Source organism: Urocitellus parryii, chromosome 6 (assembly GCF_045843805.1).
Source record: "Urocitellus parryii isolate mUroPar1 chromosome 6, mUroPar1.hap1, whole genome shotgun sequence".
NCBI lineage: Eukaryota > Metazoa > Chordata > Mammalia > Rodentia > Sciuridae > Urocitellus > Urocitellus parryii.
The window spans coordinates 89290548-89305998 of record NC_135536.1 but is presented as its reverse complement, the minus strand read 5'-3'; the positions used below and the strand labels follow the sequence as shown (position 1 = coordinate 89305998).

Genomic DNA, 15451 nt, shown 5'->3' with positions numbered 1-15451 from the left:
AGTAGAAATGAACATCTAACTTCATTTTTCAATAATTCAAAGAAGATTAAAATTTTGAAAAAATAATTTTTTTAGTTGTCAGTGGACCTTTACTTTTTTTACTTATTTATATGCAGTGTGGAGAATCGAACCCAGTGCCTCACATGAGCTGGGCAAGCACTCTACCACTGAATTACAAACCCAGCCCTCAAAGAAGATTAAAATTTTAAAGTATGTATTTGTTCACTGATATCTATCTCAGTCTATTTATAATAGCAAGAAAGGAGAGCTATTTGTTTTTAATGCTGAGATTGAACCCAGGGCTTCACACATGCTAAGTAGGTAGTCTACAACTAAATTACAACCCTACTCCCAAGAAACAAAACTGTTAAATGCCCAAGAAGAAATGGCAAACTACATTGATACATACTTCCCTCCCGTTTTCAGAGTTTTGTTTTGTTCTTATAATCCTGGGAATCAAACCCAGGGCCTCATGTATACAAGGCAAGTGTATTATCACTGTGCTACACTGCCAGCCTTTTTTATTTTATTTTGAGACATGGTCTCACTCAGTGAGTGAGACTGCCCTCAACTTTCGATCCTCCTGACATTGCCTCTTGAATAGCTGGGATTACAGGCATGCACCACCATGACCAGCTTCAAATTTTTAATCCTGTGAGGAAATATTAATGTTTAAAAACTAATGCAAAGTTGTTTAGACACTTTATAACTATAGTTTTGTAAAGAAAAAAATCCTATTCACAGAAAAATGACTGGAAATATATCAAAATGCTAAAAGTAGTCATTACCTTGAACTAGTGTAGTCTCATGTGAGCTACTAAGCTTGTCCTCAGCAGTTTTCTCCTCTATAAGCTAAGGATAAAAATATGTGCTCCAGGCTAGGGTTGTGGCTCAGTGGTAGAGCACTTGCCTCACTTGCCTGGAGCACTGGATTCCATCCTTAGCACCACATAAATAAATAAAATAAAGGTATTGTGTCCATCTACAACTAAAAATTTTTTTAAAAAAATTAAAATTTATCTGCTCCAGTGAAAGTGAGGATGAAATGTCAAGATGAATGTGTGCAATGTATCATAAACCATACAACACAGTTATAGAATAACGTGCTGTCTGATGGTATCTAGAAGTAGCAGTGATAGAGGTAGTACTTGTTTACCAGGGAATATTATATGCCCTGGACCATTTGATAAGATTTTTTCAGTAATAAGTGTTAGATTCTTCTCCTAGTTCTGCTGCTTGGTGTTAAATACAAGGATGGATTAAATGATGGAAAGTGCTTTAAAAACATTTTCAAGTTTAGGGCTGGAGTTGTAGCTCAGTAGTAAAGTGGTTGCCTAGCTTGTGTGAGGCACTGGGTTTGAGTCACACTATATATAAATTAATAAAAGTCAACAACTAAACATATATATATATAAACTTATTTTTTTTAAAAAAACATTTCTAAGTTTAGAAGAAATCAGGGTAGAAGGACTAACCTTTTCTTTCCTATCTCTTTCCTGGTGGAATAGTGGAGCAAGTATTATCAATAAAAATATATTATGTGAAACTTCCCAAAATTTATCATAAATATGTTTGAACTTAGTCCTAATTTAAAAATAAAAGAATAGCACTTCTCCACTGAACTCAAAGTTGTCCTTCCTATTAAGCTTCCTTTATGTCTATAAGGTTTAAAACCTTAGTAATACTCAAAGGAATGAGGTGACTGTTGGTTTAGTTTCATGCTCTTTTGAAAAATATTTCAGACATACCAATAAGTTGATCGATGCCTTTGTAGGCACAAACATATTTCCTGTTTTTCATCACAAATAATTTCTCTGGACTTTGATTTGATAATGTTAAATTAATGCTCAAACAATACCTCAAATATATATGCTGTATTATTTTTTAGAGTACATATTGAATACCTATTTTTAATCTTCCGTTTGTCTATTTGTTATGATTCACAAAACATGTTCCTGTAAACATTGCCATTGGAGGCTGACTCAGCCTCTCATGCTCTGATTTAATGCAGGACTAGAAAGAAATACTGCCTTTTAATAAAACACTTAACCTGTTTGAGCCTTAAGTTCCTCATTTGTAAAATGGGAGTAAAAATAATAAACTACCCATAAAGTAGTTAGGATGAGATGAGATTATTCATGTAAAGACTTTAGCACAACTTGGCAGGCACAGTAGTACATGTCTGTAATTCCAGCTACTTAGGAGGCTGAGGCAGGAGGATCAAGAGTTTGAGGCCAGTCTCACCAATTTAACAAGACTCCTGTCTCTAAGTAACTTTTTTCAGTGGCTAAGTATGTAGCTGAGTGGTGGTAGCAATGCTTGCCTAGCATGCTGAGGTCTTGAGTTCAAGCTCCTGTACAAAAAAAGAAAAAAAAAATCTAGCACGTACCAATACCACATCCTCAAATATTAGAGACATGTGTTACTAAAAATCATACTATTACATCTCTTCCTATTCCAAACACAAGTGTGATAGACAAAACCCAGAGAGAATGCATGAAGAATTCCCAGGGGTAGCAAAAGTTTACAACCAGAATTTTGGGTATCAGAAATTTGGGTATCAGAATTTTGAGTATCTATCACTCTCCCCCACCCCACCTCAGTTTTTGGGATTGAACTCAAAACCCTGTGCATGCTAGGTAAGTGTGCTACCACTGATCTAAATATGCCCCTCAACTTTTTTTTTTTTTTTTTTTGAGACAGGCTCAATAAGTTGGTGAGGTTGGCCTCAAGCTTGCCACCCTCTTGACTGAGCCTCACAAGTAGCTGAGGTTACAGGTGTGTGACAACTGTGCCTGGCACAAGTGTGTGCTTCTATTTGAGCATGTTCATTGCTTGGGAAGCATTTATAGAATTCTGTTATTTTTTTTTCCTTTTATTTGTTTTTCAGTATTTGTTGAAGGTTAAGCATTTCCAATTTAAGGCTACATGGAAATGACACTTAGCTAAAATAATGTCACTCTTATGGTGCTTATTTTTTAGTCATTGTTAGGCCCACCTTCAAGAAAATAGTGCTTGGGGGTGTTAAGAAACTTTTTGTTGTCCTGAGAATTTTTTCTTCCCTTTGTCACAAAAGACATTCTTTCTATGAAGTTTAAGGAATTTGCTCCAGCCTGAGCAATTAAAGAGATACCACCCACGTATACACTTGTGTCAAAGCAACTCCTTGAGTGTAGCTTTGGCAGCTCATGTGCCCAGGAGCCACTTGGATGAGGCTGGACTGGGGACCTTGTTGGACAGGGACAAGGAGAGGTCAGGTCTGCTGTCTACCCTGCCTCTTCCGCACAGCTGCTTGGAATCCAAATGTCCGTACCTTTTTATGTTAATGGCTTGGCTCAAATACCTCAGAATAATCACCATTTGAGTTGGCAGGCCTCCCTGAGAACACAGGAAAGGGGAACACAGTGGCTCCAAGGACAAGAATCAAGCCTCTAACATACAGGATGCCTGTGGAGTGGGCTGCTCGGCTCAGAGTCATGGTGGATTATTTTCTGTAGTGTTCCTGTGGCCCCTTGTTCTTTGAACTTTTGTTATTGTAGATAACCCACAGAATCCCTGGGACTCCTAGTTTGGGGAAAGTCCCTGAGGGGTTCATAAAAGGGTTTAAACAGTGGATCAGCCTGGTCCATGTGGCTGCCAGGCTAATCCTCTAGGGTCCATCATACCTCAGGATCCCCTCCAACCCTTCCCTTCCAGGTTGCTACTTTTGAACTTCATCACTTCAATGTCACTTTTTCCACGTCATTATCTTGGTTGTTTTTAGTTTCCTTGCTGCTTTGACGTGTGCCTGCCTGCCCAGCAGTGTGGCATGTCTGCATGTCAGTGGACACTTCAGAGCAGTCAGCTTAGAGTTATATTAACTCATGTGTCTGACAGGTCCTACTGAGGGTGCCAGTGAGCTGGGGACCTAGGAGGGTCTCAAGGTCAAGGGGCTGAGCCTGACGCAAGAGCAAAAGCCTTGGGCCAGAAGGAAGGGGCTCCGGGTCCTGTGGCCACTGAGTCTGACCAACAATAAGTCACTTTCCTGCACTAATCCATACTCTCTTCCCCTGTAAAGATAAGGGGTTAGATAAAATGACTCCAAAGACTGAGGTCTAAAGTTCTGAATCTGTAGGCTATGCCCTGCAGAAAGTGACAATCCATGGGAAAAGAGAAAATAGGCCCACAACTCACCCCCATAGTAGGTGACAGGCAACAAACTCATAAGGGCTCCCTGATGTAAATACTCCTTATCCTGCAAATTCCTTTGCAGTAAGATCATACCAACTGTTCTCCACCAACATAGCTAAGGATGTGTATTTCATAAGACCCTCACTGGCATTCAGTATTATGTTTTTTAAAAAAAAAAAGTTGTTAATATTCTATGTCTTTAATTTGTATTATTTTGATAATGAAATTGAACATTGAATTTTGACTTTTTATTACCTTTGGGAGAAAGTATCACTAAACAAAATAATAACCTAAGCAAGTTTTATAGTGCAGTGATTCCTCCTAGTTCTAGTTCTTCCTCTGTATCTGGGACCCAGAGACTGAATAATTCACCAAGGTCACTGTTGAGGGGGCCCCTTGTACTTCGCATTGTTTCATATTTGCAGCCTGCTTTAAAAATAAGTTGACATTAAAGTTGTCTGGCAGGCTAGCTACTTAGGAAACTCTAGCTTTTATTGTCACATAAACTTGAAAGTAGGAAACACCTGCTCTTCTTTAAATAATTTTATAATTGAGGTTTTCCCCTGAAACTCCTGTTATTCAAAATTAATTGAATTTGCTGTGCTCTTATATAAGTGAAACTTAGAAGATAATTCAGTAACTTCTCCTCAGGGGTCATCAACTTAAATACACTTTACACATGAGTTGTCCAACTGGGGACCCACTGCCTTACTACACCATGCACATGCCCTCTCATTCCTGCCCACGGCCCATTTTTCTTTCCCGGGTCTGGAACCTGAAGGACTTCCTCCTGCCCATGTCAGAGGAGGAGCCCTATGGCAGCAAGCCATTCAGGGTGAGACTCAACCCTGAGTCCTTATCCCAGAAGCTAATACACCTCTTGTCTGGTTGTCTGTTTTACTGTATGTGTGATCTTTTGTAGGCTGGCTGGTCCAGCCACCCTCTGCTGTTAACACCGAGCCTATGGAACTGGGCCTATCAGGTGTCAAACCAACCCTTGGACATGACCCTTTTGTGAGTTGGGAACTGTGTGCCTCAGGGAGCTCAGCACTGGCTCCCTTCCTCAGTTTCTTCCCAGGGCCTCAGGGCCTACCCTCATCCCAGCCATAGGGCATAGAAATTAAACTGGACATTGCAGGGTATGCAATGAGACTTTGAATTCTAGCTTTGCTGCCAAATGACTTCAGACTTGAGATCCCAGAGTGGCTGTGAGCCTGAATTCCATATTCATCTGGGCATTTGAAATCCACATGCTCTGGAGACACTTTCACAGACTGCGAGACATTCTCCCAGTCACTTGTACCAATGCTCCTACGATTTGTGTGTAATTTTTGAAGAATTTATCAATGAGGACGTTTCTGCTCCTGAGGATATTTACTGGGTTCTTAGATGCACTAAGGTTTTCATTGAAAGAGTTTTGAAAAACAGTATTAAATTTTATATGAACATGCTTTGAAATAATAGCACATTCTTAATCCAACTTTTCTCTAGAGAGGATGAGGAGAACTGGCCTGCATCATCACGGAGGCCAGAGGACTGCACGGGGGACAGTTTAGAGAGCCCTTTTCCCTTAATTAGAGAAAATAGAGGAAGCCTTATACTCAGTGGCATACCCTGGGTGAGGGTCTTGAATGTCCCATGTGCTTCTCATCTCTGAGCAAGCCACTCACTCAAGGCCAAGTTTAAACCCATTGTGAGGGGAATGGGAAAATAAATAAGGAGAGAAATGAATTACAGTAGATGGGGTAGAGAGAGAAGATGGGAGGGGAGGGGAGGGGGGATAGTAGAGGATAGGAAAGGTAGCAGAATACAACAATTACAAATAGGGCATTATGTAAAATTGTGGATGTGTAACCTACGTGATTCTGCAATCTGCATTTGGGGTAAAATTGGGAGTTCATAACCCACTTCAATCTAATGTATGAAATATGATATGTCAAGAGCTTTGTAATGTTGTGAACAACCAATTAAAAAAAAATACCCATCTGGAGAGCTGGGCACAGTGGCATAAACCTGTAGTCCTACCTACTCAGGAGACCAAGGTGGGAGGATTACCTAAGACCAGGAGTTTAAGGCCAGCCTGGGCAACGTAGCAAGATCCTTCTCAAAACAAAGTAAAAACAAAAAAGAGAGCTCAAATTCAGAAGTCAAACTGCCTGCATTCAATTTCCTCTCAAACATTTATTGTGTGACTTTAGGCAAGTTACTTAGCCTCTGACGCCTCAATGTTCCCACCTTCAAAATGAGGATAGTGTTATCACCCACCCGAGAATGTTGTAAAGACTAAGTCATAGTGCAAAGAGAAGGCTTTGTGCCTTCTTAGTATAAACACCAGGTGGTATTATACCAGACTTTTTTCCATAATTACTCTTATTTTAGGGAACACTTTGAAATGATGTATCTATTCTAAGGCTCCACAACTTCACAGAAATGTAGATACTTTGGGCAAAGTTAAAACTAGCATCACACCAATTAAAGGTTTATCACCTACTAAGATTGGTAATCAATTTCTATTTTCTTTACAAGAAAACAGTTTAAAGGGTAGCTTCATTTCTCATTCTTATAAAGATGGTAAAATTGTGTTTGATATTTGATATTTGGATCTTTCCTTCTATCCTTGGACCAATCAGGACTTTTAAAAACAAATAGTTTAGGACCAAATTGTTTGTTTCAGTGGGGAGCTGCAGAAAGTCATGCAGGTTTTCTTCCTTGAACCCTTCCTTCCCTAGGTGAATGATCATCCATCCCTCTGGCTGGGCTGGGACAGGACAGGACTCTGTCCCCTTTATTTATTTTCATTGTTTTGTGGTGCTGGGGATCAAACACAGGATCTCATATATACCAGACAAGCACTGTACCATGAGCCCCATTCCTCAGTCCCCCATCACCCAAATGCCTTGTGGAGCCCATAAACAGACGAGTGCAGTAACATGGTGAGCACCATGATGACTGCAGGCACAGGATGCCTGGGGACCACAGAGAAGCTGTGCCTGCTTGCAGCTCAGTTGAGGTGAGCTTGAGCAGGAGCCTGAGCACAGGAGCCAAGGGGCAGGCGCTTCTCTTGGTGGCTTCTGCTGCATCAGTGGAATCACAAACAAGAATTGCCGTGCTGAGCAGGAACACCTTCAGAAGGCCTAATTAAGTCCACAAGAAGTCTGACTCTTTCACCAGGTTCCTCATAATGGTGGAAAAAAATACTTTAAAAAAATTTCAAGCTTTAAGGGCCGATTTGTCTCCTTTTCTTGAAGTTAATATTTTCAAATATTTAAATGATTATGTAAAACATTGGTAACCCCAGGCAGCTTTCTGACCTCTCATTTTGTGACAACTGCTCTGCTTTCTTTTCCTTTCCCTTTTCCCAGATACCTACTGGAGCAGGATTTCCCAGGCATGAGGATTGGTCCAGAGCCCACCACCGATTCCTTCATCGCTGTGATGTATGGGGAGACTGAGGGCAGTACCCCTGGGAATGCATTAGTCGTGGACCCCAAAAAGCCATTTCGGAAGCTTAGTCGCTTTGGAAATGCCTTCCTGAATCGGTAAGGACCAGCAAACTGTCATTTTTGGTCAGGATGTTTAAACTTTTTTTATTGCCAATTGCATGTAAAGATTCAAAAATAGAACAATAGTTTCTAGAAGAGAAAAGTCAAAGAGAATATGCTAGTTGTGTTCAAATATCTTAGTCTACCAGAGGACATCAATATTTATACCTGTTCTGGGTGGCTTCATTGACCAGAGCTAAGTCCCAAGACTGGACATTTATAAGACTTCACAGAACAATTTCTAATAAATTGAAATGGATCAGGTTGCCCTGTCTCTAGTCATGTTAAGTGGTGGCTGATGCCACGAAGTGCCCAGGCTTCCTGCAGTCAGGGGGCTTATCCCAGTGGATACCTAAGTTTCTTCTGACATCTGGATTTAGTCTGCTGACTCAGGTTAGGTCACCTCACCTCCCTGGCTGTTCCTTTTGTTTTGATTATGGTACTTTGAGCTGCTTCCTTGTTCTATGGAGGGCAGGGGAAATAGAGTAAAATCAAAAAACATTAATTTTATTATTTTATAGATACAAAGTTGTGGGATTAGGGCACAACTTTGTGAGGTTGTAGCTCAGTGGTATGAGTGCTCACCTCACATGTGGAAAGCACTGAATTCCATCCTCAGCACGACATAAAAATAAAATATTGTGTCCATCTACAACTAAAAAATATATTTTTTAAAAAAGTTGTGGGATTAGTTCCATCTTAATTAGAGATGTGTTTTATTTGTACCATCCACATAATCTTTCAGCAGAGTTCCCAGTGAAGTCAGTGGGTGTTGGCACTGTGTGGGGAGAGCGACCCAGCCTCATCTGTAGCTCTGCCTTAGCACACATTCTGCTGTTATGACTTTCCCTACCTGTTTGCTACTCCTAGCCTGCCTTTCTTTTTTTTGTGCCCTCCACTGATTGTTTCTGATTTTGTTTTTATTTAGTTTTCATATATAAGAGAAAACTTGAGATACTTGTCCTTCTGTGTCTGGTTTATTTTGGTTAACATGATGTCTTCCGTTCCGTCCATTTTGCTGCACATGACAGAATTTTATTCTTCTTTATGACAAAATAATACACACATATGTGTGTGTATATATATACATATAAGTATATTTTTTGATAGGCAGCTGAACTGATTCCATATATTAGCTATTGTAAAGAGTGCTGCAATAAACATGGGCATTCAGGATCTCTTGTTGTATGCTGACTTCATTTCCTTTGAATCTGTACCCAGGAGTGATGTAGCTGGAACATATGGTAGATCTACTTTTAGTTTTTTTAGAAACTTCCATATGGTATTCCATAATGGCTGTATCAGTTTACCTTCCCACCAGCAGTGTATAACAGTTCCTTTTTCTCCCACATCCTTGCCAGCATTTGTGGTTATTGTTGTTTGTTTGCTTGTTTGTTCTTTGTTCTGGGTAATAGTTACCTAACTAGAGTGAGATGGTTCTCATTGTTTTGATTCTTATTACCTTATTGGCTAATAATGTTGAGCATTTTTTCACACAGTTATTGGCCATTTGTGTTTCTTTTTTTGAGAAATGTCTATTCAGACCATTTTAAAACTGGATTACTTGTTTTTTTGTTGTTAAGTTTTAGTTTGGGTTTTGTGTGTGCATGTTTTTTGTTTTGTTTTGGTACTAGGGATTTAATCCAGGAAATCTTAATCCCTAAGCCACATTTCCAATTCTTTTTATTTTTAATTTTTGAGACAGGGTCTCCCTAAGTTGCTTAGGGCCTTGCTAAAGCTGGCTTTGAACTTGAGATTCTCCTGCTTCAGCCTCCTTAGTTCCTGGGATTACAGACATGTGCCACCAGCTGTTAAGTTTTTAGAGTTCTTTGTATATTCTGGGTATTGAACCTCTGTCAGATGAATAGCTGGCAAATAGTTTTTCACATTCTGTATGTTGTCTCTTCACTTGATTTGATTTTTTCCTTTGCTGTACAGATGCTTTTAGTTTGAAGTAATCCTGCTTATCAGTTTTTGCTTTTGTTTCCTATGCTTTTGGGGTCCTATCCAAGAAATCATGTTCATGGATGGAAAGAATTGATATTATTAAAATGTCCATACTTTCTTTGTTTTTAAAACCCCTTTTCTTCTTCCTTATCAGCCTCCACCTGCCTCTCCATTTTTTTCTTTTGCATGTCTAGCTTTAGAGATTGGGGGAACACGTCAGTCATAGGAAGAGGAAAGCTGGAAGAGCAGTTCTAGCCTGTTTCGGGAGAGGAAGTAGGATTGGCTCTGACCGACAGCAGCTTGAGCTGCACTTCTCCTTTCTAGATGTTTCTAAAAATAGGATCGGATCCTCCCTGCTGACTGCTGCCCTCCCAAAGGCTGAGGTGCCTCCTTGCACAACTCCAGGGGGCACCATTCACGTGGATGCTGAAATAAACATGTGCCTAACACTACGCAGCAGCGCTGCTGAGTGCAGCCATGGCAGCCTCCACAGGTGCCTTCTGTGAAAAAGTTTTCACAGAAAACAGATGCACTCTAGGCATCTAGATGCTCTCTGTTGCAAATCAAAGAAAACTTCCAAGCAGCAGCAAGGGAACTTGGCAGTGGGATGAGCAGGAGCGTATGATGACGTGGATGGAGTCATGGAGAAGTTCCATCTTATTACTAACAGTGACTTGCAGAACACTGTCCAGATGAAGAAACTTCCCCACTGCCACTCAGGATTCTCTTCTCCAAGAGGAACTTACCCTTTAACTCCAGAGCAACTATGTGGCAGCTTCTTCTTGTGAGAGAAGCAGAGGCTGAGCCCAAGGTGGGAGAGCCTCAGGGTATCAACTCCCTGAATCTCCTGGGTTGTGTGCAATAGCATTGAGGGGAAGTAGTACAGGAAGCACCCCCATCAGGGCATCCCTGAGCTCTGCACAGGGGCAGGCAACAGCTCAGACTTCCTGTCCCAGGACTGGCCCTGGGAGGTTCCGGTGGCTCCGGAAAGTACAAGGCACAGGATCCATCCCCCTGAAAGACTGCTCTGGAATATTAAGGTTTCATTACCACGGCCCTTCGTCTTGTACTTTTTTGCCTGGCAAAGGTTTAAAAAAGAAATAAGCTGCCGCTTTTTTCAAATTCTCATTTAATGTATTCACAAAGGCAAAAGCAGGAAAAGTAGTTACTGGCCTGTCTGACTTGGGCAAATGATTTACTTCCCTAATTAAAACTGTGTGTTTTTTAAATCTCAAACACACAGCAGATAAGTATGGAAGTATTCAGGAAGGATTTTGAATGGCAATGTTATCTCAGAATTTAAAACTTGGTGGAAATAATTCATGCATTATATAATCAACTATTAATTGAGTTTAGAATAATATGCAAAATAAGAGAAATAATTATATGATATTTACCATGTGTCAGGTACTGTTCCAAACTTTACTTGTATATTAAACACAGAAAGCTGAGGTGTTTGGGCTTTAAATTCTCATAAAAATCCTTTGGCATGGCTTCTACCATTATACCCAAGATACAGAAGAGAAATTGAGGCATAGAGGAGTTAATTTAATTTCCATGTGGTCACTCCCCAATAAGTAGCAGTGTTGGGACTAGATCCCAGGCCATCTGTCCAGAGAGTCTCTCCATAGATAATACTGAGCTGCCCAATAGAATGGCATTAGGATTGAGTTCTTGCCTACTGCCCCTGTTTTACTTCAGGGCTATCCCCAAAATTGCCTTCCAGCAGAGATGGTAGAGATGATAGTGATTGTTCCCCAAGGTGTAGTTCACATAGTTTCATCTACATAATGCTTGAGGGGTTGATAGACAACACAATGTCCAATTCATAAGTAAGAAAACTAGAAGCAGAAAAAAAAATGGTTTATTCAAGAAGAGGCTGTCAAAAACAGGCAGAATCAGGACTAGAATTCAGGTTTCCCCTTCCTGTTTACCACCCTGTGCCTAGCTAAGCACTGACAAAGGCTTATGTGTAAGGGATGTGCCTCATGGAAATTCATAGCACATGTTAGAGCAGACAGCCTGATCAAGCAGTGACGGTATCTGCGTGACATTACTGCTTCACAAAAGCTCTTATTTAAGAAAGAGTATCAGTTGGCACAGGGCGCTCAATCACACTTACATGACTGTAGCATTGTTATGCTCGAATTCGGGACCCCTAAAAGACCACCAGAGACCAAGATCGATGTAAACAGCAAAGAGGTATTTATTGTGAGCTAGCTCAGTCCTCCATGCGCGCACACACAGCAACTGGTGACGCTGAGAGGCCCGGAGCCCAGGGTTTGCAGCAGTTTTATACCCTCTTTAGGGAAGACAGGGACTTCACATACATCATAGCATCTCTTAGCAAATCATCACACACCACGGGAAAATCAAATAACAACTCTAAAACATGATTAGCACATTCACTGGCGGGAACAAGTTGGGTAGGGGTGATTGGTTACTACAAGAGGGGGATTTATTTGAACTGATTGATTTAAGCCAAGAGGGGTGTACGCGCTGAACTACATGGTTTCCCAACGTTATCAACCACCATAAACTACTGGGAGGGTCATCTGGCATCTCAGGTATTTCCCTGTCTCATGCTGATTGGTGGCTGCTAGGGGGTTGCTATGGATCCCCACTAGCCTGACTGAGTCTGGGACACCTGGCGCAGCAGATCTCTCCTGTTATTTGTAGATAAACAACTTAACAGGGTGGGAATGTGCCTAGGAGTGCTCTGTGGGTCTTTCCAAGGACAAAGGTGAAGTCCCTTCCTTGGACAGGCTTTGCTCTGAGGTAGAGGCTGGTTTTTCAGCATCCTTCTGGGAACAGAAGAGTCAAGTATTTCACAAGGTAGAACCAGGTGATACTTGGAACACCACCACCCAGCATTAAGCAAATCCAGTGGAGCCTGAATCTCAGTCTCCCAGGCTGATTTTTGAAGAGGCTAGCAGAAGTCTGTGGTGCATTTTTGAGAAATGAAGATGAATTCCTGAAAAGACAGGTGCAAATTATAGAATTGTTCACACTTGAACGATAAAAGGAGGAGTTGAGTCTACAACAAAAGGAGTTCTGAAACTTCACCATGTTTGGTAGATGTGTAAATCCAGGCCTATTATTTTAGTTTAGCTATGGGCTGTCCCCCAAAAGCTCATTATGAGACAATGCAAGAATTTTCAGAGATGAAATGATTTAGATTATCAAGTGTGACTTTCACATCTCTAAATCATTTCATCTCTGAAAAAAGATTTATTTTTTTCCTTAAAAAAAAAAAAAAACAACAACTTCACCATTGCTTCCCTTGAGAGAGGAGTCCCATGGTCCACCTTTTTTGGAGTGGCACCATTGCAGGGGGTTATTGACATTTTACAGTGTATCAGGAGGCAGGTCACCCCAGGAGGAATGGACCCAGCCAGCTGCACGCTGAGCACACAGCCCCTGGCGACCCCAGTGCATTTCAGTCAGTTCCAGAAGTATCAGGGATGAGGACCGACATTTTCCCATGCAGTCTGCTTCTGAATTGCATGTTGTTTTTCCCACAGTCTACTTTTCTAAAAATTAGAAATACTTTTTAATCCAGATAGTTAAGAAACATTGTGTTTAGTCTTAAAATCTGCTTTTTTTTTAATTGTAGTCTCTCACAAAAGAAATTCCATTTTTAAAAAATAACTTTAATCGCTTGCCCTAGGATTTAAATTTTTGAAACTTCCTTTTGAATTGAAGGAGTCTAAACTGTCCCTCCAGTGCACTGTCATTTTAGGCAGACCTGATGATGGTTCATAGTGATGGTAAAAACCACTGTCTTAGGTTTGTGTAATAATTTGCCCATCATAGAACACACAGGTATGGTTTTGGACTTGTACTCCATTTGTTACCTCTATGTAAATAAATGAGGGTTCATTCAATATTATTATTTGAGTTTTAGATATTTAGTCACTTATTAATCACTTATTTACCATTGGGAATTTTTTTTTTGGTGGCGGGGGGAGTACTAGAGATTGAACTCCAAAGTGTTTAACTGCTGAGCCACATTCCCAGCTCTTTTATATATTTTATTTAGAGACAGGGTCTCACTGAGTTGCTTAGGGCCTTGCTAAATTGCTGAGGCTGGCTTTGAACTCTCGATCCTCCTGCCTCAGCCTCCTGAGCCACTGGGATTACAAGTGTGCACCACTGTGCCTGGCCCATTGGGAAATTTTTAAAAAATGACTTGCCATATGTCCACAACATTGGAAAGACACACACACTGACTTCTCCACCTAATTTAGCTGCAGAAATTAAGGAAAACAGGATTTTGCCAAGAATCACTCTGGACACAGCAGGAAAAAAAAAAAAGTTTTATTTAAATCTGAAAGGATAACTGTTTTATGTTTTGTTTATGTTTTGTAGTACATTTGTCATAATAACCACAATAAACTTCCGAAGCTTTTCCTGTTAATTTTTAACCTTGGAACTTGAAGTGACTTCCAGATCATTGTTCTTGTTTGGCAGCTGCCTATACGGGTCCAGCATTCCAGAAAACTAGCTGTACTCCCTGGGCTCAGACAGATCCTCTAGACTGGTGCATTGCACCCAGTTTTCACCACTGGCCTTCAGGAGAGGATTTATAAAAGTAACTGTTTAGGTTGAACCATGTGAAATCACCAGTCTTCAACCATCTTTTACCTTTCAAAGTGATAATTTCATAAGATTTAGTCAAAGGGCAACCAGGGGCTTTTATATAGTTTAGATGTGGACTTCAGTTCTTCCTGGGCACTGGAAGGTTAGCTCAGCCATTACGGCAGGACCATGTAATAACTATTACAATTTAACTGTTAAAGTCTTTTTTATAGACTGTGTCCTATGTATTCTCCTACTTAGTATGGATGTGTAATGTCTCTGGTTTTACCCATGTGAATAAAATGGGCTGGGTCAAAGGAAATGCTTTGAAACAGTTCTATACTCTCGCCATTGTAAGTTTAAATTTATTTCAGCCTAATAGCTAACCTTGTAATAGTTGCTCAGAGAGGTTTAGAGACCTACACGAGGGAAATTGGTAAAAGCACACATCTGCCTTCTGTTCACTGCCCCTACCCTCCATACAACCAGGTAGAGAGCAAGCCCCACAAGGTAGCCCCTGGGAGAAGAGCTCCAGGACTGTGGCATGTCACTCATGTTTCAAGATATTTCCCTGTGTGTGCTAAAGGCACACAAAAATCATGATTCAAAAGCACGAGGAGGCAGGTTAGAAGGAATGGACCCAGCCAGCAGCATACTGAGCGCACAGGTCCTGGTGACACCAGTGTGTTTCGGTCAGTTCCAGAAGTATCAGGGATAAGGACCTGACATTTTCCCCTACTATTACCTCAAAAGCATGAGGTATTAGTAGCCATATAGCTAAGACCCTGGACTCCACAGGCAGCACTGCCAGGCTAACAGTATCCCAGTTCTGTCCCTTGTTGGCCATGAGATTTGGCAAGTTACAGCATATGGACTCTCTGGGCCCCAGTCTTCTTCTTTATAAGATGACAGCTCCCAGCCCATAGGCCCCTTGAATTGTGGAAAGATTGAGTTCATGTGCAGAGGAAATGCTTAGAACAGACCTGACACATGGTAAGAGGTCAGTAAATGCTGCTGCTAGTTTATTGTTATTACAAACACCACAGACATCACTGTTTCATTAAAAATTCAGTCAGTGTTAAGGTTCTTCTACAAGTTCAATTCTTGAAAAACTGATCACTGAACTCTCCTTTCCAGCCAGTCTTTCTGCCCACTCGTTGGAGAAGCCCCATTATATTATGTCTCTTCTAAAGCCATTTTTTCTTTATACA

At 40.8% G+C, this 15451-nt stretch overlaps 1 protein-coding gene across 1 annotated transcript in view; it reads left to right on the top strand.

Moving 5' to 3' along the window:
* The window catches only part of Ehd4 (EH domain containing 4), an 89989-nt gene that overhangs the window by 14511 nt on the left and 60027 nt on the right, over positions 1-15451 (top strand). Inside the window, exon 2 of the mRNA XM_026392017.2 lies at positions 7533-7709. Within this exon, the coding sequence (XP_026247802.1) occupies positions 7533-7709 (177 nt within the window). The remainder of the gene's footprint in view (positions 1-7532; positions 7710-15451) is intronic.